The 23,224-nt window shown below is 47.8% G+C and overlaps 1 protein-coding gene across 3 annotated transcripts in view; it reads left to right on the top strand.

Annotated features, from left to right (window-relative positions):
• Window positions 1-23,224, top strand: part of LOC139237804 (Krueppel-like factor 1) — a 132,803-nt gene that overhangs the window by 98,130 nt on the left and 11,449 nt on the right. The window contains exons 1-2 of one of the 3 annotated variants that reach the window (XM_070867022.1): window positions 2,380-2,436; window positions 11,442-11,512. The exons of 1 other annotated variant lie outside the window; for it this stretch is intronic. Coding sequence is in view for 1 of the 2 variants with exons in the window: in XM_070867021.1 (XP_070723122.1) it covers window positions 2,350-2,436 (87 nt within the window). In the remaining variant the exon portion in view is untranslated. Of the gene's footprint in view, window positions 1-2,142; window positions 2,437-11,441; window positions 11,513-23,224 lie in introns of those variants that run through there. One more of the 3 variants, XM_070867021.1, reaches the window with a different exon arrangement.

The following is a 23,224-nucleotide window of genomic DNA, read 5'->3' as shown; positions in this document are numbered from 1 at the left end:
GGCCCCGGGCTAAAGGAGGGCACACTCCTGCTCCTGCTCCTCATCGCTATCTAGTGATCCCTGCAGGAAGCCATGTGCAGGGATGTGGGGCGGAGATAAGATCGGCCTCAGCTGCTCAGGCCCTCTGGTTTACTGCTTTTGCGGAATAATGTACAGGATTGCGAAAACATAATCCTGAAACAATCCCTGGGCATTGCTTGTAATAACATTGGAATAAAAAGAAATACTTGCATTTATATAGCGCCTTTCGCGACCTCAGGACGTTCCACAACGCTATACAGTCAGTGACGTATTTTGGAGTGTAGTCACTGTTGTAATGTAGGAAACGCAGCAGTCACATTACACAGCAAGCTCCCACAAACGGCAACAAAATAAACAAGCGGATCAGCTGTTTTAGGTGTTGGTTGAGGAATAAATATTGGCCGGGACACTGGGGAGAAATACTGCCGCGGAATTTTTTACGTCCACCTAAGAGGGCAGAGGGGGTCTCGGTTTACCGATTCAGTGGCCTTAGGTGAGATGATTTAATAGAGGTGTTCAAAATTATATAGGGTTTTGATAGAGTAGATAGGCAGAAAATGTTTCCACCTGCAGGAGGATCAGTAACCAGAGGACACAGATTTATATTGGCAAAAGAACCAGGGGGAGGTGCAAGGAGACAACAGCAAAATACCGCAGATCCTGGAATCTGAAATAAAAACAGAAAATGCAGTAAATGCTCAGCAGGTCAGGCAGCATCTGTGGAGAGAAACAAAGTTAACGTTTCAGGTCGATGGCATAAGAACATAAGAAATAGGAGCAGGAGTAGGCCATCTGGTTCTTCGAGCCTGCTCCGCCATTTAATACGATCATGGCTGATCTGATCATGGACTCAGCTACACTTCCCTGCCTGCTCCCCATAACCCCTTATCCCCTTATCGTTTAAGAAACTGTCAATTTCTGTCTTAAATTTATTCAATGTCCCAGCTTCCACAGCTCTCTGAGGCAGCGAATTGCACAGATTTACAACCCTCTGAGAGAAGAAATTTCTCCTCATCTCAGTTTTAAATGGGCGGCCCCTTATTCTAAGATTATGCCCTCTAGTTCTAGTCTCCCCCATCAGTGGAAACATTCTCTCTGCATCCACCTTGTCGAGCCCCCTCATAATCTTATACGTTTCGATAAGATCACCTCTCATTCTTCTGAATCTCCTTCATCAGAACTGGAACAAGTTCGAGATGTAACCGGTTTTTAAGCGAGTGTAGGGAGCAGGAAGAGGGGGGCAGGGGAGGACAGAACAAAAGGGAAGATCTGTGATAGGGTGGAAGGCAGGAGAGATTAGAGAGACAAAGGGGATGATGGTGCGAGGCGAGAGGAGATGGAAATGGGACAAGTTAAGAAACAAAAGATGAGTCTAGATAGGGTGTAAATGGAGACGGCAGAATTATCAACAGCTCCCGAGGGAAAGAGAAAAACGAAAACTGAGGTGCTGTTCCTCGAGCTTACGTTGAGCATCATTGGAACAGTATCAGGGGCCGAGGACGGAGAGATCAGAGTGGGAGTGGAGCGGAGAATTAAAGTGACAGGCGACCAGAATCTCGGAGTCACGCTTACGGACTGAACGGAGGTGTTCCGCAAAGCGGAGCTAAAGGGAGATTTTGTTTTAATGCTACGAATTTTATGCACTGCCGGAAAGGCTGGTGGAAGCAGGTTCAACAGTAACACTCAAAAGGGAATTAGATGCTTGAAAAGGAAAAAAAATGCAGGAGTATGAGGAAAGAGCGGGGCTATTGGGATAGTTCTTTCAAAGAGCCAGCACAGGCACAATGGGCCGAATAGCCTCCCCTCTGTGCTGCATGATTCTATGTAGCGACAAAAAGTTAGGTCACCTTTAAAATACAAACGTCTTAGATTGTCAAATAAACCTGTTCTAAATCCTGGACACTATAAAGTGCTGGTAGGGCTTTCTATGTAAAGTTGGGAGGGGCTTTTAAAAGTGAGAAACTCTTTTAAAGTTGAACGCTCTTGTCAATTTCATAATATGCAACTCACAGGCACCGCTCTTTGGTGGCAGAAACGTTGTGCGTGCCATTAATATTAAACAGGTGTATGCAGATAAAGTCACGTGTATGAATATTAAACAGGGCCAAGGACCGCCCCCGCCCCTCGCACACACAAGCTGGAAAAGCAGCCAACCTGTCGCTGAGAAACTTTTCGGATCGGGAGGTGAGTGAGAGAGCAGGGGAGTGCATCTTACAGAGTGACCCTGACTCAGCCTGCTCACTCCCCCCCCCCCCTCCCCCCCACCTCTTCCTCCTGGGACAGTGACAGGCTGTCAACATCCCCAACACCCCCACCCCCGGACCAGCCATGGCTTTAGCAGACACCGTTCTACCTTCAATCAGCTCCTTTGCCAATCCCAGCAACTTTCAGGCGAAACAGGACGAAATCATCAAGGTAAAATAAAAACTCATTGAGCGAAATGTGCCACTGCAATAGTTTACCTGGGTGGGTGGGAGAGTTGGAGCAGAGATGATATTGGGTGGGGGCGGCGATTACTAATGTCTCATTGGCACTATTCTATTTCCGTGAATAAAGTATGGGAGCACTCGGATATTGTGGCGCTTTTTCAATATATCACTAATTATGAATCGTGAGTGACAGCACGGTTTGCAGCACGGTTCATTTGCTGACTTTCATGGTAGAGCAGCCGATTTCGGCGTTGGAGGCTGCAGTTCGGGGTGAAATAGCAATTTTGCACCGATACTAATGCCCAGCATTGAACGCAAGGCTCTGCGGGTGCAAATTGGGCTCTTCAGTGTTCCTGGGCAGCATTGGACTATAGGAGATCAGATTGTGTGTGACACACCCACACACTCCACCAGGTTATAATGTGATTTCTTTCTGTTTATAAATAATAGCAGAGAGGGGGGGGGAGACTAACTTTTTTAGTAGGTGGGTGAGCAGATGAATGGCATTTAATTATTCTGAATATTTGTCCTTTGGACATGGTGAATTTATTGGTTGTGCATGTAACTGGTAGAAGCGATCAAATCTTCGGTGGTAAGAGTTGGTGTGAGGGGTTTGGAATGAACAGGTGTGGGTTCGGTGGTGAGTAGTCCTGAGGATTGAAGGGTTTGCCTGGGTTCACTGGGGGTTGGGTGATGGCCGGGGGTGGGGTACAGGGCTGCCCCATCAGACCATCACAGAGCGACAGTCCATACCTTTGGGAGAGGAGAGGAAGGGAACAGGAAACCTGGAGGAAAAAAAGGTGTGTGTGTGTGTGTGTGTGATTGGTACACAGATCTTCTGAAAGCTGTCAAGTGGATTCATTGCATCAGCATGTCCGTGCTGAGATCAAGATCTTTTTTTTTGTTTTAGAATCATTTAAATTGAGATTTGGGTAGAGATCGCAAAGAGAGAAAGCATTGCTTTTATATAGCAAATCGGCACATTGCAAAACTTCTTCCGGAGAGTGCCAACTTACGTTACGTAAGCAATGCAAGCTGCCATTCTGTGCCCACGAATTTCCCGTTTAATCTGAGGGAGGAATGCTGTCATCGGACAGAAAAATATCTAAAAGCAGCTTGCATCAGGAATTTTGAATTAAACTTGGAAGGAATCTGGGATGTTATTTAAAGTAGGCGGAAAGTATTTATTATAAAGAGCTTACCTTTATCAGGACTTGAAATTGGGATTGCATAATTGGAGAGGGCACCTTTTTTTTGGTTGAATAGTTGCCCTTGTATCTTTAATATTCATCCCTACCTTCCAACAGGCAGCTGGGTTCTCGGTTTAATCTCCCATCCGAAAGACAGCAGCTGTGGCAATGCAGCACTCCCTCAGTACTGCACTGGGAGTGGGTTGAAGAAGTCACTTTGCAATGTTGCTTCAGTGTGGTGAATCTTGGTCTTCTGAGACAGCTAGGCTCCTGACATGAGGGTCTGGCAAAGCTAGCAGTAATCCCATGGGAGTATTCCAACATTCACTGGTGTTGGTCACCAGAAGGATATGGGTTCGAAATAGGAGACAACAGCCCTGACACGATTTACATGCAATAAGGATCTACATTTATATAGCATCTTTCACAACCTCAGGATGTCCCAAAACGCTTTATAGCTAATTAAGTATTTTTGAAGTGTGTAATGTAAGAAATGTAGCAGCCAATTTGCGCACAGCAAGCTCCCACAAGCAGCAATATAATGACCAGATAATCTGGTTTAGTGGTGTTCGTTGAAGGATAAGTATTTGGCAGGACACTGGGCTAACTTTCTTTGAACCAGTGTCATGGGATCTTTTACATTTGCCTGAGAGGGCAGGTGGGGCCTCGGTTTAACCTTTCATCTGAAAGACGGCACCTCTGACACTGCAGCGCTCCCTCAGTACTGCATTGGAGTGTCAGCCTGGATTATGAGCTCATCCTGTGCCCTGGAACTTCGAACGGAGAAACTTTTGATTCAGAGGCAAGAGTGTTGCCAACGGAGCCACTGGTCTACAATAACTTGCGCCTTTTATGTAGTAAAATGTCCCAAGGTGTTTTATAGGAGTGTCATCAGACAGAAAAATATCTAAAAGCGGCTTACATCAGGAAGTTTGAATTAAACTTGGAAGGAAACTGAGATGGTGTTTAAAGTAGGCGGAAGGTATTTCTTTATTATAAAGAATTTACCTTTATCAGGACTTGAAATTGGGATTGCATAATTGGAGAGGGTATCAGATGTCCCAGCGGTTCTCGGTAAGAAAGAAAGACTTGCATTTTTTAGCGCCTTTCGCAACCATCGGATGTCACAAAGTGCTTTGCAGCCGATGAAATACGTTTTGAAGTGTGTAATGTGGGAAACACGGCAGCCAATTTGCGCACAGCAAGCTCCCACAAACAGCAATGTGATAACTAGCAGATAATCTGTTTTAATGATGCTGATTGAGGGATAAATATTGGCCCAAGGACACCGGGGAGAACTCCCCTGCTTTTTGAATAGTGCCATCGAATCTTTTACTTGAGAGGACAAGTCCCTGAAGAAAATAAGTGTGCAGGGTTGCGGGGAAAGGGCGGGGGAGTGGGACTAGCTTGAAGTGCTCTTGCAGAGTGCCGGCATGGGCTCGATGGGCTGAATGGCCTCTTCCCGTGCTGGAACTGTTCAATGAGAAACCGAGGGCCGTCCGCGCTAACGCGCTGAAAGACGGAAATAATCCACCCAGCCACCCCTCCCCAAACAGCCAGCAAAGAATTCCTTCGCCAGGATTTCAAATGGTGATGGGGAATTTAATCTAGGAGTAACTGTGGAGTGATTGGTTTGCGAGTCTAAATTCTCTCAACGTTCAGACACACAAGCTCAGAGGAAACCCTTTAGCCCCTGAGAAAAGATCAGAATTCAAACAACGAATGCAGCTTCAGTGACGTGCTTTTGCAGCTAGAGAAAGGACTGGGGGAGAAATCGAATCAGTATCCACGTCCCAGGGACTATCGAAAGAAGCACTGGAATTGCCGAGGAGCTCTGCGCTTAAAGAATCGAGCGGCTGTTTGGAGTTTGTGTCGGGGAAGGGTCTCGACGGGGCACTTTAGGGAGGAAGTAGTTATTGTCACACACCCCCCTCCTCTCCCAAACCCTGTGCTCGCTGACCTACATTGGCTCCTGATCCGGCATCGCCTCGATTTTCAAATTCTCATCCTCCTCGTGTTTAGATCCCTCCATGGCCTCACCTCTCCATAACCTCCTCCAGCCCCACAATCCCCCGAGATATCTGCGCTCCTCCAGTTGTGGGTCTTGCGTCACCCTGATTTTAATCGCTTCACCATTGGCCGCCGTGCCTTCAGCTGCCTGGGCCCCAAGTTCTGAAATCCCTTCCCGAAACCTCTCTATCTCTCTCGCCTCCTCCTTTTTAAGAGGCTCCTTAAATCCTACCGCTTTTGACCAAGCTGTCCTTGTATCTCTTTATGTGGCTCGGCGTACCACGGGATGTTTTGACTATGTTAAAGGCGCTATATAAATGCAAGTTGTTCGGTTTGATTAGCAATAATAACAAGTTACCTACAACTGCAAATGCAGGTCTGTGAGCACCTGTAAAAGACATGGTTAATATGTCGTGCATCTTGTCAGCCACTGGTCTGACAAAGGGTTTACATCTAAAGCCCAAACTATCTTTCTTCAGATGCGAACAAGGCCCCTGTGAATTTCCTGCATTTCCCAAGCATGTTTTTGCATCAAATTTCACTGTAGAATGTTTAGAATTATTTTTAAGGTTACTGAGGGCAGTTATCCCTCTCAGAGAACCACGACCCAGCTCAGAATCAATTTACTAATGTTTTTTCTTTTACTTGGGTTGTTCATCGAGAATCACATTTATTTAATACTAATCATAGGATACTAGCCGACTGCTAGTGAGTTACAAGGGAGTCACTCAACAAACAGCAACTTACAATGAAAATAACTTGCAATTATACAGTGCCTTTAGTGTAGCAGGACGTCCCAAGTCGCTTCGCAGGAGCATTAGCAAATAAAATTTGACACTGAGCCACATAAGAGGAAGGGGACCAAAGATATTATTTTTAAGGAGCGTCTTAAAGGAGGAGAGGTAGAGAGGCGGAGAGGTTGAGGGAGAGAATTCCAGAGCTTGGGGCCCAGGCAACTGAAGGCACGGCCGCCAATAGTGTTGAAGTCTCAAATTCATGGGTATCTGCACGATTCAGAGATCAAAGCGCTCCCTGTCACGCACTCGTGGCCAATATTATTTAATATACTGGCAGCTCTCCCCTGGCATTGCTTGTGGCAACTCAAATGATGTGCTGTTTTATAATGACAGGAGCATGCAGCACGCAATGTATATGGTGTTGCTGTGCTTATGATGACTTGTCCTCTGAACAACGGCAACTTTTATTTATGTAGCGCCTTTAATGTAGTAAAACGTCTCCAGGCACTTCACAGCAGTGTTATAAGACAAAACAGATATATTTGCTGCAGAGCCACAGAAGAAGAAATTATGGCAGATAAGCAAAAGCTTGGTCAAAGAGGTAGGTTTTAAGGAGCGCCTTAAGGCGGAGAGGTTTAGGGAGGGAGTTCCAGAGCTTGGGGCCCAGGCAGCTGAAGGCACGGCCACCGATGGTTGAGCGATTATAATCGGGGATGCTCAGGAGGGTAGAATTAGAGGAGCGCAGACATCTCCGGGGGTGGGGGGGGCGGGAGGGGCGAGGCCATGGAGGGATTTGTAAACCAGGATGAGCATTTTGAAATCGAGGCGTTGCTTAACCGGGAGCCAATGTAGGTCAGCGAGCACAGTGGGTGGTGGGTGAGCGGGATTTGGTACGAGTTTGGTGCAGAGTTTTGGATGACCTCAAGTTTAAGTAGGGTAGAACGTGGGAGGCCAGCCAGGAGTGCGTTGGAGTAGTCCAGTCTGGAGGTAACAAAGGCATGGATGAGGGCTGTTGTTGTTGTTATCCTGTGAAGGCCACATTGCTTCTGTAGCAAGACATCTCGAGGTCAGTTGGAGCTTAATTGCTGTTGGGTGAGAGGTTTTCAGTTGCGCAGGTGCTAGCAGATTTCTGGGACGAGGTAGGAAGAAACGAGCAAAAAAATAGCTGTCTCTCTCTGTCTCTCTCCTTTTTATTCTTAGAAATGAGATAACTGATGCAAAACTTTATATCGTTTTTTAATTTCCTGATTCAGAATGTTGGAGGTGCTATCTTAAACCGAGGCTATGTCTGCTCTCTCAGCTGGATGTAAAAAAAATCCCGCGGCACTATTTCGAAGAAGAGCAGGGGATTTCTCCCCGGTGTCCTGGGGCCAAAATTTATCCCTCAATCAACATCATTAAACAGATGGTCAGGTCATTATCACATTGCTGTTTGTGGGAGCTTGCGGTGCGCAAATTGGCTGCCGTGTTTCCCACATTACAGCAATGATTACATTTCAAAATGTACTTCATTGGCTGTGAAGCGCTTTGGGGTCGTCCTGAGGTTATATATATTGTGTGCTGGTATCAGCAGTGATCGAGGCAGTGTGACACTGGTGCTGGTGTAGTACCAGAAAGAAATGCTGCTAGTATTTCAACAACATATGTTCTGATTTTGTTAACGCTAGACTTGACTACTCCAACGCACTCCTGGCTGGCCTCCTACATTCTACCCTACGTAAACTTGAGGTCATCCAAAACTCTGCTGCCCTAACTCACACCAAGTCCCAATCACCCATCACCCCCTGTGCTCGCTGACCTACATTGGCTCCCAATTAAGCAACGCCTCGATTTCAAAATTCTCATCCTTGTTTACAAATCCCTCCATGGCCCTCGCCCCTCCCTTTCTCTGTAATCTCACAACCCCACGAGATAATTGCGTTCCTCAAATTCTGCCCTCTTGAGCATCCCTGATTATAATTGCTCAAACATCGGTGGCTGTGCCTTCCTTCAGCTACCTGGGCCCCAAGCTCTGAAACTCCCTCTCTAAACCCCTCTGCCTTTCTACCTCTCTTTCCTCCTTTAAGACTCTCGTTGTTGTTGTTGTTGTTGTTGTTGTTGAATTGGATATATATGGACGTTCCTTCCTCATTGCTATGGCAGTGCCCTGTAATTCCCTGCCACACACTATCATGGAAACCGCAACACCGTACGGACTACAGAGATTCAAGGAGAAAGCCCACAGACACTTTCTCAGGGCAACTAGAAATGGGACAACAGAATTGGAGGAGCGGTGAGATCTCGGGGGGTTATAGGGCTGGAGGAGGTGACCGAGAGGGAGCGAGGCACATTCAGCAAAACAACCAGCACAGTTAATCAACCATCTTCCATTAAATTGAGCTCAGAATTTAAAAGGGAAGAGAGTGAAGCAAGCGAATTAGCACAGATCCCAGCCCCCACACCTCCCCCCCCCACCCCCCGCCCCAATCTCAGAAATCAAATATCATCTTTCACTAAGAATAAATAGGAATGAAATATTTCATTGTCATCCAAGGTGAAGCTCTCTCACTGTGAATTGGCACCACATGAAATTATATGTGGCACAGACAAATGAGGCAGGAGATCCAGAATAAAGCAGAGCTGACCACAGTAGGATAATCCATTGGAGGAAGAATAATCACCAATTGCTGCTTCAAGTGAAATATTTAATTGTTATTGAAGATAAGGGAGTCAAGGGTTATGGGAGTGGGCAGCGAAGTGGAGTTGAGGCCAAGATCAGATCAGCCGTGATCTTATTAAATGGCGGAGCAGGCTCGAGGGGCCGAATGGGCGATTCCTGCTCCTAATTCTTATCTTGTGTAAGATGAATCTTTCTCGCTACGAATTGACCATACAAAAAAATTCAACCATGTTTTGTCATGGTTACAGTTTCACTAAAGTACTACTGATGCAGTACATGGCTGCCAATGTCACACTGCACTCTACTCCTCCTGCCCATTAACTGACCATCCGATAAAGGAACGACACTTGTTTCTTCATTCTCTCTGCTCATTCCAACCCCCCCCCCCCCCCCACACTCAGGTTTAAAATGAAAAGGAGAGAACACTTCACCAACCATAACACCCAATGCACTGGGGTAGATTTTCAACGTGCAAATGAAAGATCGGCGAGTTTCTATATACAGGCAGCTGATCCGCAGCACTGGATTAACACACATACAGCAAGTGTAAAATCTACCACAATATCTTCTATATATTGTACACAGAAGCGTTATATTTCTTTCACTCACTGTATATTCTATATATTGTACACAGGAGCATTATATCTCTATAACTGTATATTCTATATATTATACACAGGAGCGTTATATCTCTATAACACACTATATATTCTATATATTGTACACAGGAGCATTATATCTCGAACACACTGTATATTCTATATATTGTACACGGGAGCGTTGTATCTCTAACACACTGTATATTCTATATATTGTACACGGGAGCGTTATATCTCTATAACACACTGTATATTCTATATATTGTACACGGGAGCGTTATAGCTCTAACACACTGTATATTCTATATACTGTACACAGGAGCGTTATATCTCTAACACACTGTATATTCTATATATTGTACACGGGAGCGTTATATCTCTATAACACACTGTATATTCTATATATTGTACACGGGAGCGTTATAGCTCTAACACACTGTATATTCTATATACTGTACACGGGAGCGTTATATCTCGAACACACTTTATATTCTATATATTGTACACAGGAGCGTTATATCTCTAACACACTATATTCTATATATTGTACACTGGAGCGTTATATCTCTATAACACACTGTATATTCTATATATTGTACACGGGAGCGTTATAGCTCTAACACACTGTATATTCTATATATTGTACACGGGAGCGTTATAGCTTTAACACACTGTATATTGGTATATTGGATGCATTGGTTGTCACCTTCCACAATTCCATAGATTCTAGAACAGTTCCCGCAGATTGGAAGGTAGCTAATGTAATCCCGCTGTTTAAGAAAGGAGGGAGAGAAAACGAACAACTACAGACCAGTTAGCCTGACATCAGCAATAGCAAAAATGCTAGGACATGGTAACAGGGCACTTAGAAAATAACAATAGAATTGGGCAGAGTCAACACGGATTTATGAAAGGGAAATTATGTTTGACCAATCTGTTAGAGTTTTTTGAGGTTGTAACTGGCAGAATAGATAACGGGAACCAGTGGATGTGATGTATTTGGATTTTCAAAAGGCATTCGATAAGGTGCCACACAAGAGGTTATTGAACAAAATTAGGGCTCGTGGGATTGGGGGTAATATACTAGCATGGATTGAGGATTGGTTAACGGACAGAAAACAGAGAGTAGGAATAAACGGGTCATTTTGGGGTTGGCAGGCTGTAACTGGTGGGGTGCCACAAGGATCGGTGCTTGGGCCCCAGCTAGTCACAATCTATATCAATGATTTGGATGAGGGGACCAAATGTAATATATCCAAGTTTGCTGATGATACAAAGCTAGGTGGGAATGTAAGTTGTGAGGAGGATGCAAAGAGACTTCAAGGGGATATAGACAGCCTAAGTGAGTGGGTAAGAACATGGCAAACGGAATATAATGTGGAGAAATGTGAAGTTATCCACTCTGGTAGGAAAAATAGAAAAACAGAGCATTTTTTAAATGGTGAGGGATTGTGAAATGTTGGTGTTCAGGGGGACCTGGGTGTCCTTGTACACAAATCACAAAGTTAATATGCAGGTACAGCAAGCAATTAAGAAAGCAAATGGTATGTTGGCCTTTATTACAAGAGGATTTGAGTATGAATAAGGACGTCTTACTGCAATTATACAGGGCCCTGGTGAGACCACACCTGGAGTATTGTGTACAGTTTTTGTCTCCTAACCCAAGGAAGGATATACTTGCCATTGAGGGAGTGCGACGAAGGTTCTGATTCTCTGGATGGGGGGGGAATGTCCTTTGAGGAGCGATAGTGTTTAGGAGAGGTGATCGCATTGAAACACAACATTCTTTCTTACAGGGCTTGACCGGGAGGGTGTTTCCCCCGGGCTGGGGAGTCGAGAACCAGCGGTCACAGTCTCAGGATAAGGGGTGAGCCATTTAGGACGAAGATGTGGAGAAACGTCTTCACTGAGAGGATGGTGAATCACTGGAATTCTCTACCCTTCTCTTTGAGTATATTCAAGACAGAGATCGGTAGATTTTTGGATATTAAGGGAATCAAGGGATATGGGGACAGTGCAGGAAAGTGGAGTTGCGGTTGGAGGTCAGCCTTGATCTCATTGAATGGCGGAACAGGCTTGAGGGGCCGAATGGCCAACTCCTGCTCCTACTTCTTAACTTCTTATGTTATATATATATATATTGTACACTGGAGTGTTACATCTCTGTATCACACTGTATATTCTATATATTGTACACCGGAGTGTTATATCTCTAACACACTGTATATTCTATATATTGTACACCGGAGTGTTATATCTCTAACACACTGTATATTCTATATATTGTACACCGGAGTGTTATATCTCTAACACACTGTATATTCTATATATTGTACACCGGAGTGTTATATCTCTAACACACTGTATATTCTATATATTGTACACCGGAGTGTTATATCTCTAACACACTGTATATTCTATATATTGTACACCGGAGTGTTATATCTCTAACACACTGTATATTCTATATATTGTACACCGGAGTGTTATATCTCTAACACACTGTATATTCTATATATTGTACACCGAGTGTTATATCTCTAACACACTGTATATTCTATATATTGTACGCCGGAGTGTTATGTACCGGTAAGTGTACCCATTAAGGCCGTGCGGCTGTGCAGCGGTCTCGAGCTCCTGCTCGGGGCCCTCACCGGCTTTTCAGTTGGAATAACCGCCCGTGCGCGACGATCTAATTGGCCCACGTAGACTCTTAAAGGGGCCGAGCAGCCAAAAAATAATCACAGCGGACATTGGTCTCGGTAACATGTAGTGTATTCCAGCTATTGTGCACAGAAGTGCTTTATCCCTAGTTAGTTTCTCACTATTTTTACTATAAGCATATTATTTCATAGGTGTGGCTGTGTATTTATATACATTGGTTCAAATATACAATGTGTTACCGTATATGGGCAGGTGTACATTTGTGTTGGGTTTTATATATCATAATAATGTATACCTGCTGGTCACTCATGGAGCAGCATGGATGGTTAGAGGCCAGACTGTGCCAGCTTCTCAGATGCATGCACGTGGCAGAAAGCAAAGGACCAAAGGGGGAGGGGAGGGGAGCAGCATGAAATACAGCAAACCACACCTGTCCCACGTAGGAAGCTCCAGGAGAAATCACTTTGCTGCCACATCTATTGGACAGGTACAGTTATCATCATCAACGGCAGACCCTCGAAGCGAGGATGACTTGCTTCCACGCCAAAAAAGGGATGAGTTCACAGGTGTTTCAATGAAGGACCTAATATTCCCGATCCCGAACTACATCCTGAAGGGTGGAAGATGCCTGTGCGTGGGTTTTTTTAACGTGGGGTGACCGTTGCACACCAGCCACCACACGGGCTCGACAGAGCTAGGTCTTGGTCCAGTGGCAAGGGTTAACAAAGACGACTGGAGACCAGCTCTGCTGCATGGACCCAGTGTGGGCTGGCCCATGCTGTCCCTGGGCCTCTGGCCCCGAACTCACGCCTCTCCCGGGCCCCCGATCACGTCCCTCTACAATCTCTCGCCGCTCCTTCGCCCCGACCTCGCCGCTCCTGCTGTACCTGCCCCACGCTCCAATCACCGACCTGGACCTTGATGACGTCACTCTTTGCTGCCGTCGCCCTCCTGCCCCAGCTCGCGCTGTACCTTGCCGTGGTACACCGCCACACTGCTCATGATTGCCGCTCGCGGCTCCTTGTATGGCCCCGACCTGCCGCTGGTGGTACAGTAAAAGCACGCTGGCTCCCTGCCTCTCAGGCACCCGTTCCCTCTCACTTGCGTTATCTCGGCGGTGGCAGAGGCTGTGACACAAACTCTTGCGAAAGGGCGCTCATTGGAGTGGAGATAATCTCTCTGCATCGAAGTCTGTGGGAAATTATGTGCGGATGCAAAACCCAGGATAAGGTGTTGGCCATTTAAGGCAGAGATGAGGAGGACCAGTTACTGTCAGAACTCTTTTGTGAGGAAACGAAAACATTAAATCGTGGCCCCCCGATCTGGGGGATGCACCAAACATTTACAAGGCTCTTTTTTTTTTAAAGTTTTTTTTTGGGCACTAAAATCATATTTTTTCTCCAAGTGCCCCCGATAAAAGGGGAGGGGGACACTAAAAACACTGGCAATTAAAAGAAATTAAACTTTAAAACATACAATCAAATTAAAATTTGGTTGCACTCCGGTGCCCACCTCTCGCGGAAGGCCGCGAGCATACACAGTTACTGTCAGATATCTAAACAGTGGCACCCAGCTGCTGCATTACCTTTCACTGGTACGGTAACTGACTCTAAAACATCATGACTGGAGACGTAAGAACATAAGAATTAGGAGCAGGAGTCGGCCACACAGCTCCTCGAGCCTGCTCCGCCATTCAATGAGATCATGGCTGATCTTCTACCTCAACTCCACTTTCCTGCCCGATCCCCATATCCCTTGAAATAAAAACAGAAAATACTCGGCAGGTCAGGGCAGCATCTGTGGAGAGAAAAACAGAGTTAACGTTTCGAGTCGATGACCCTTCGTCAGAACTGGAAAACGTTAGAGATGTGACCGGTTTTTAAGCGAGTGTAGGGGCAGGGAAAGGGGGGAGGGGGGAGGAAAGAACAAAAGGGAAGGTCTGTGGAAGGCAGGAGAGATTAGAGAGACGAAAGGGACGATGGTGCGAGGCAAAAGGAGATGGTAATGGGACAAGTTAAGAAACAAAAGATGAGTCTAGATAGGGTGGGAGCCATAACCCTTGATTCGCTTAGTGTCCAAAAAAATCCATCGATCTCCGTTCTGAATGTAAACGATTCAGCATCCACAGCCATCGGGGGTAGAGATTCCAAAGATTCACAACCCTCCGAGTGAAGAAATCCCTCCTCACCTTTGTCCAAAATGGCCGAACCCTTATCCTGGGTTTTATACCCTCGCACAAAGTCCCACAGACTTCGATGCAGTGAGATCATCTCCACTGCAATGAATGCCCTTTCGCACCGTTTGTGTCACAGCCCCTGCCTCCGCCTACACAACGTAAATGAGACAGAATGGGTGCCAGCGGGTCAGGGAGCCCGGGTGCCAGCGGGTCAGGGAGCCCGGGTGCCAGCAGGTCAGGGAGCCCGGGTGCCAGCGGGTCAGGGAGCCCGGGTGCCAGTGGGTCAGGGAGCCCGGGTGTCGGGCAATGTTGGCCCTAATTACGCGCCATCCTTTCCAACAGTAGCAGCTGGTGAGTGGCCCGTGCTGGCCCTCCTGATTGGTGCACGGGGAAACAGCAATGACAACAACAACTTGAGTTTACATAGCGCTTATAACGTAGTGAAACGTCCCAAGGCGCCTCTCGGGAGTATTATGCGATTAAAAATTTGACACCGAGCCACATAAGTAGAAATTCGGGCAGGCGACTAAAAGCTTGGTCAAAGAGGTAGGTTTTAAGAAGCGGCTTGAAGGAGGAAAGAGAGGTGAAGAGGTTTAGGGAGGGAGTTCCAGAGCTTGGGGCCCAGGCAACAGAAGGCCCGGTCGCCAATGGTTGAGCGATTTATAATCAGGGATGCTCAGGAGGGCAGAATTAGAGGAGCGCAGACATCTCAGGGGTTGTGGGGCTGGAGGAGATTACAGAGCAAGGGAGGGTCAAGGCCATGGAGGGATTTGAAAATAAAGGTAAGAATTTTGAAATCGAGATGTTGCTTAACCGGGAGCCAATGTCGGTCAGCTAGCACAGGGGATGGTGGGTGAGCGGGACTCGGTGCGAGTTAGGACACGGGGCAGCGAGCACAGGGGGGTGATGGGTGAGTGGGGCCTGGTGCGAGTTAGGACACGGGGCAGCGAGCACAGGGGGTGATGGGTGAGCAGGGCTTGGTGCGAGTTAGGACACGGGGCAGCGAGCACAGGGGGTGATGGATGAGCGGGACTCGGTGCGAGTTAGGACATGGGGCAGCGAGCACAGGGGGGTGATGGGTGAGCAGGGCTTGGTGCGAGTTAGGACACGGGGCAGCGAGCACAGGGGGTGATGGGTGAGCGGGACTCGGTGCGAGTTAGGACATGGGGCAGCGAGCACAGGGGGGTGATGGGTGAGCGGGGCCTGGTGCGAGTTAGGACACGGGGCAGCGAGCACAGGGGGTGATGGGTGAGCGGGACTCGGTGCGAGTTAGGACACAGGGCAGCGAGCACAGGGGGTGATGGGTGAGCGGGACTCGGTGCGAGTTAGGACACGGGGCAGCGAGCACAGGGGGTGATGGATGAGCGGGATTCGGTGCGAGTTAGGACACGGGGCAGCGAGCACAGGGGGTGATGGGTGAGCGGGACTCGGTGCGAGTTAGGACACGGGGCAGCGAGCACCGGGGGTGATGGATGAGTGGGACTCGGTGCGAGTTAGGACACGGGGCAGCGAGCACAGGGGGTGATGGCTGAGCGGGGCCTGGTGCGAGTTAGGACACGGGGCAGCGAGCACAGGGGGGTGATGGGTGAGCGGGACTCGGTGCGAGTTAGGACACGGGGCAGCGAGCACAGGGGGGTGATGGGTGAGCCTCCAGAAGCATAGCTTGGCAGCCCAGGCAAGTGGATGGAGCCTGGTGTCAGAACCTCCATTTTAGTGAGTGAGCCCCCTCCTTCGTTCCCGACCTGGGCCCCGAGAGGGAAATGTTTGGGGCATGAGGTTGAGAGTCAGCACTCGGGTGGCACTGACCCTGTGGAACATCCAGGGGAAAACCACGCTGGAAGCACATGGCAGTCTCTGTGGAGCAACACAGGAGAGTCCGGCTGCCCTTTAATTCTTCAGACCCTTCCTCAGGACTGCAGCTGATTGAACCATCAACTGACTGACTTGTGTTTCTTCTTAGCGCATTTATATAGCGCCTTTCACCATCTCCGGACGTCCCAAAGCGCTTTACAGCCAATGAAGTACATTTTTAAAAGTATAGTCGCTGTTGTAATTTTGGAAACGCGGCAGCTAATCTGCGCACAGCAAGCTCCCACAGACAGCAATGTGATAACGGCCAGATAATCTGGTTTAGTAATGTTGGTTTGGGGATATATTTTGGCCAGGACACCGGGGATAACTCCCCTGCTCTTATTCGAAATAGTGCCATGGGATCTTTTGCGTCCACCTGAGAGAGCAGACGGGGCCTCGGTTTGACGTCTCATCTGAAAGACGGCACCTCCGACAGTGCAGCGCTCCCTCAGCACTACACTGGGAGTGTCAGCCTAGAGTTATGTGCTCAAGTCCCTGGAGTGGGACTTGAACCCGCAACCTTCTGACTCCAAGGCGAGAGTGCTGCCCACTGAGCCACGGCTGACCAAAGATGCTGCCTGACCTGTTGAGTATTTCCAGCTCTCTCTGGTTTTAGTTTCACGTGTCCAAAATCGGTGATACTTTTCTTTTTTCTGCACCTGCAGTTGTGCGGCCAGTCCATGAGTCCAGGGGAATTGGGCACACATGGCAGGCAAGTGATTACCTTATATAATGGGGTGCGAGGGAGAGCTAGAGACATGTCATGGCTCCTCGCTGCACATATTACCCCTTCTGCATCCTGTTTCTAACGAATGTCTGTAAACAACATGTGCGGTGGGCTGACATCCCTAAATTTATGAATACAATGCTGTCTAACCTGTTGGGTAGAAGTGGAGTTCGGTAGTTTGAGTCATCACTGAAACTTCCCTGTACACAGAGAGCTTCAGCGCCTAATGTAGTGCTGACTGCAGTCACAGAGTAATGCCTAGAAACATAGAAAATAGGTGCAGGAGTAGGCCATTCGGCCCTTCGAGCCTGCACCACCATTCAATAAGATCATGGCTGATCATTCCTTCAGTACCCCTTTCCTGCTTTCTCTCCATACCCCTTGATCCCTTTAGCCGTAAGGGCCATATCTAACTCCCTCTTGAATATATCCAATGAACTGGCATCAACAACTCTCTGCGGCAGGGAATTCCACAGGTTAACAACTCTCTGAGTGAAGAAGTTTCTCCTCATCTCAGTCCTAAACAGCCTGCCCCTTATCCTAAAACTGTGTCCCCTGGTTCTGGATTTCCCCAACATCGGGAACATTCTTCCCGCATCTAGCCTGTCTAGTCCAGTCAGAACCTTATATGTTTCTATGAGATCCCCTCTCATCCTTCTAAACTCCAGTGTATAAAGGCCCAGTTGATTCAGTCTCTCCTCATATGTCAGTCTAGCCATCCCTGGAATCAGTCTGGTGAACCTTCGCTGCATTCCCTCAATAGCAAGAACGTCCTTCCTCACATTAGGAGACCAAAACTGTATACAATATTCCAGGTGGGGCCTCACCAAGGCCCTGAACAACTGCAGCAAGACCTCCCTGCTCCTATACTCAAATCCCCTAGCTATGAAGGCCAACATACCATTTGCCTTCTTCACCGCCTGCTGTACCTGCATGCCCACTTTCAATGACTGATGAACCATGACACCCAGGTCTCGCTGCACCTCCACTTTTCCGAATCTGCCGCCATTCAGATAATATTCTGCCTTCCTGTTTTTGCCCCCAAAGTGGATAACGACACATTTATTCACATTATACTGCATCTGCTATGTATTTGCCCACTCGCCTAACCTGTCCAAGTCACCCTGCAGCCTCTTAGCATCCTCCTCACACAGCTCACACCACCACCCAGTTTAGTGTCATATGCAAATTTGGAGATATTACACTCAATTCCTTCATCTAAATCATTAATGTATATTGTAAAGAGCTGGGGTCCCAGCACTGAGCCCTGCGGCACTCCACTAGTCACTGCCTGCCATTCTGAAAAGGACCCGTTAATCCCAACTCTCTGCTTCCTGTCTGCCAACCAGTTCTCTATCCACGTCAGTACATTACCCCCAATACCATGTGCTTTGATTTTGCACACCAATCTCCTGTGTGGGACCTTGTCAAAAGCCTTTTGAAAGTCCAAATACGCCACATCCACTGGTTCTCCCTTGTCCACTCTACTAGTTACATCCTCAAAAAATTCCAGAAGATTTGTCAAGCCTACTTTCAGAATATCCCCCAGTTCCAGGATCCCTCAATCCCCACTGCACAGAGAGCAACCACACAATCAACTGGGGGTATACAATTAAGTAACATGTTAATTAAACACAATTAGCAAACTCATTAATTAAGACACTTAATTAACTGATTAATTAGATACAATTAGCGAATGCATTATTTAAACACAATTAATTAACAGTGTCAGCTGTGGTGCATCGGTAGCACTCCTTATAAGAACATAAGAAATAGGAGCAGGAGTCGGCCATTCGGCCCCTCGAGCCTGCTCCGCCATTCAATAAGATCATGGCTGATCTGATCATGGACTCAGCTCCACTTCCCTGCCCGCTCCCCATAATCATTTACTCCCTTATCGCTCAAAAATCTGTCTACGCCTTAAATATATTCAATGACCCAGCCTCCACAGCTCTCTGGGGCAGAGAATTCCATAAATTTACAACCCTCAGAGAAGAAATTCCTCCTCATCTCAGCTTTAAATGGGCGGCCCCTTATTCTGAGACTATGTCCCCTAGTTTTAGTTTCCCCTATGAGTGGAAACATTCTCTCTGCATCCATCTTGTCGAGCCCCCTCATTATCTTATATGTTTCGATAAGATCACCCCTCATTCTTCTGAACTCCAATGAGTATAGGCCCAACTTACTCAACCTATCTTCATAAGTCAACCCCTTCATCTCCAGAATCAACCTAGTGAACCTTCTCTGAACAGCCTCCAATGCAAGTATATCCTTCCTTAAATATGGAGACCAAAACTGTACGCAGTACTCTAGGTGTCTCGGAGTCAGAAGGTCATAATCTAGGCTGACATTGCCAGTGCTGCACTTTTGGATGAGACGTTAAACCGAGGCCCCGTCTGCCCTCTTGGGACGTAAAAGATCCCACAGCACTATTTCGAAGAAGAGCAGGGAGTTCTCCCCGGCGTCCTGGGCCAATATTATTCGAACCCACATCACTAAAACAGATTATCTTGTTATTATCACGTTGCGGTTTGTGGGAGCTTGCTGTGCTCAAATTGGCTGCCGCGTTTCCTACATTTATAACAGCGACTACGCTCCAAAATAAATACTTCATTGGCTGAAAAGCGCTTTGAGATGTCCAGTGGTCGTGAAAATAGCTATATAAATCCAAGTTTTCTTTTTGCTATAATGTAGCAAAACGTCACAGGAGAGTTATAAAAACCAAATTTGACATCAAGCCAATGAATGAGACATTAGGACAGGTGACCAAAAGCTTGGTCAAAGAGGGAGGTTTTACAGGAGGAGAGCGAGGTAGGGAGGCAGAGAGGTTTAGGGACGCCAGTGGAAATTTCATTTTAAACTAAATCATGCAAACTTAATTTCCCACATTGCGACAGTGACTATACTCCAAAAGTACTTCATTGGCTGTAAAGCGCTTTGAGACGTCTGGTGGTCGTGAAAGGCGCTATATAAATGCAAGTCTTTTAATGTTGCTTTCCTTAGGTACTGTCCCAAACTTCAGACTTTGGTCCATATTTTCCAGTTTTTTGTTTTCTAGATTTTGTCAATGAAACAATTTTTGGAAGGCAGGAGGGGGTTTATAACACTGGCGGATATCCGTGTCAGCCCAGGGTAGACATCTTTGACCAATGGCGCGCCGTGTGGGCCGCAAGTGGCTGACGCCAGCGACTCGGGGGGCACCTGTTAATAAGATGGCGGCCCGCCTGTCGGGCCGCTGAATGAACTGCGGAACGAAGCGAAATCGCGAAGGAGCTCACCAATCCTTCAGACAAAATTGTCCCCAAACCGTAGCTCCTCGCTAACGATTCCCTCTGCCGGATCCTTTCATGGCCTCAGGATGTCAAAAAACACTTTGCAGCCAATGAAGTACTTTCAGAGTGTAGTCACTGTTGTATTGTGGGAAATGCGACAGCCAATTTGCTCTCAGCAAGCTCCCACACACAGCAATGTGATAAAGACCAGATAATCTGCTTTTAGTGATGTTGGCACAGATAAGATAAATATTGGGCCCAGGACACCGGGGAAAGTCCTCCTGCCCCGCCATCAAAACAATGCCATGGTATCTTTTACATCCAACTAAGAGAGCAGACTCAGTTTTATGACTCATCTGAAAGACTGCACCTTCAACAGTGCGGCGCTCCCTCAGTACTGCACTGAGAGTGTCAGCTTAGATTTTAAAAATATTTTATTTGGTCATGGAATGTGGGCATCGCTGGCAAGGCCGGCATTTATTGCCCATCCCTAATTGCCCTTGAGAAGGTGGTGGTGAGCCACTTCCTTAAACCGCTGCAGTCCCGTGTGGTGAAGGTGCTCCCACAGTGCTGTTAGGGAGGGAGTTCCAGGATTTTGACCCAGCGACGATGAAGGAACGGCCGATATATTTCCAAGTCAGGATGGTGTGTGTGACTTGGAGGGGAGCTTGGAGGTGGTGGCGTTCCCATGCGCCTGCTGCCCTTGTCCTTCTAGGGCGTAGAGGTCGCGGGTTTGGGAGGTGCTGCCGAAGAAGCCTTGGCGAGTTGCTGCAGTGCATCTTGTAGATGGTGCACACTGCAGCCAGGGGGCGCCGGTGGTGGAGGGAGTGAATGTTGAAGGTGGTGGATGGGGGTCCAATCAAGCGGGCTGCTTTGTCCTGGATGGTGTCGAGTTTATCGAGTATTGTTGGAGCTGCAGCCATCCAGGCAAGTGGCAAGTGTTCCATCACACCCCTGACTTGTGCCCTGTAGATGGTGGAAAGGCTTTGGGGAGTCAGGAGGTGAGACACTCGCCGCAGAATACCCAGCCTCTGACCCGCTCTTGTTGCCACAGTATTTATGTGGCTGGTCCAGTTAAGCTTCTGGTCCATGGTGACCCCCCCCCCCCCCAGGATGTTGACGGAGGGGGATTCGGTGATGGTAATGCCGTTGAATGTCAAGGGATGGTAGTTAGACTCTCGCTTGTTGGAGATGGCACTTGTGGGGCGCGATTGTGTGCTGAAGAGCTGGTGCTTCAACTCCCTCCCTTCTGACTCGTCGCGGTACCGTTGGGCCATGGCTGATGGATGGTGCCTAACCCGAGCTGTTTTCCCTTCCTTCCAACCTTCATGGTGGGGGGGCGGACAAGGGTCCCCGAGGGAAATAACAGGGCCCTTCCATTCTGAGACCAGCTAAGCCAGTGCGTGTGGCATCTGTCCAAGACATTTGCAACGGTAGAGATGCAGATTGCCCCCACCGCCAACAGAGCTAATCCTTCCCTCGGGCACAACCTCCTTTTCCATATTGACTTAAAGTATGAGCTGACCTGATAGTGCCAAGACTCAGAGTACACGCATGATCCAGAGACAAGTCTGAACACAGACTGGAATCTGTATGCTGATATTGCAGCACACCTGCAGCACATGCGAAGAAGCTTGCACAATGACACATTAAGCTACAGAATAAACCCGCATATCTTGATTTATAGGCTAATTGAGCAGTAAAATGATTCATTTTTAAGCTCAGGAGTTTGTCGAGGTTTCTGAATAAATATATCTGGAGCGGAATGGCACTCTGTGGTGGTGTGGGAAACACTTCACAACTCCATAGAAACCCACACCAGGATTGGGTGTAATGGTTAAAGGTCTTTCTCAATGCAGAAGGCCTGTAAACAACAGCTTGCATTTATATAGCACCTTTAACGTGGCAAGCGCCCCAAGGCGCTTCACAGGAGCATTTTATCAAATGAAATTCGACACAGCCTCATAAGGAAACATTAAGACAAATATTCAAAAGCTTGGTCAAAGAGGCACGTTTTAAGGAGCGTCTTGAAGGAGGAAAGAGAGGTGGAAATGTCTAGGGAGCGAATTCCAGAGCTTGGGGCCCAGGCAACAGAAGGCACGGCCGCCGATGGTGGAGCGATTGAAGTCAGGGATGAGCAAGAGGCCAGAATTCGAGGAATGCAGAGATCGCGGAGGTTTGTAGAGCTGGGGGAGTTTATAGAGATAGAAAGGGGCTGAGGCCATGGAGGGATTTGAAAACCAGGATGAGCGTTTTAAACCGGGAGCCAGTGTAGGTCAGCGAGCACAGGGGGTGAAGGGCGGGCGGGACTTGGTGCGAGTTAGGACACGGGGCAGCAGAGTTGTAGATGAGCTCAAGTTTACGGAGGGTAGAATGTGGGAGGGCAGTGCGTTGGAATAGTCCCGTCGAGAGGGTTTTCAGTAGCAGCTGAGCTGAGGCAGGGGTGGAGACGGGCGATGTTGTGGAGGTGGAAATAGGCGGTTTTATGATGGTGCGGCTATGTGTTCGGAAGCTTATCTCGTGATCAAATATGTAAAGGGAGAATTCGCGTTTCTACGCACAGCTCAGCCTGCATCCCGGGCGGTGAAGGGCTCTGATAGGCAGTGGCAATGCACAGCAAGATCTCACCAGCGGCAGCCAGACAAGTGAGCCGTTAACGTGTTTCTTGGTTGCGGGCGGAATGTTGGCCTGGACGCCCCAGGAGAATCCCCTGCCTCTTCTTCATGCGAGATGGGACGATCTGGAAAGTCCCCAAGCCTGGCCTCGTCGAACAGGCGGACAAGGTCTCGGTTTCAAGAGTCCCCTCTGAAGATTGGCACCCCAGGGCCTCTCGCTTTGGCTGCATTTGATGGGCACGCTGGTGAACTCCAGCCCCGGGACTGTGCTTGT

The sequence above is a fragment of the Pristiophorus japonicus genome, chromosome 24 (assembly GCF_044704955.1).
Source record: "Pristiophorus japonicus isolate sPriJap1 chromosome 24, sPriJap1.hap1, whole genome shotgun sequence".
Taxonomy (NCBI): domain Eukaryota; kingdom Metazoa; phylum Chordata; class Chondrichthyes; family Pristiophoridae; genus Pristiophorus; species Pristiophorus japonicus.
This window is presented reverse-complemented; position numbering and strand designations above follow the sequence as displayed.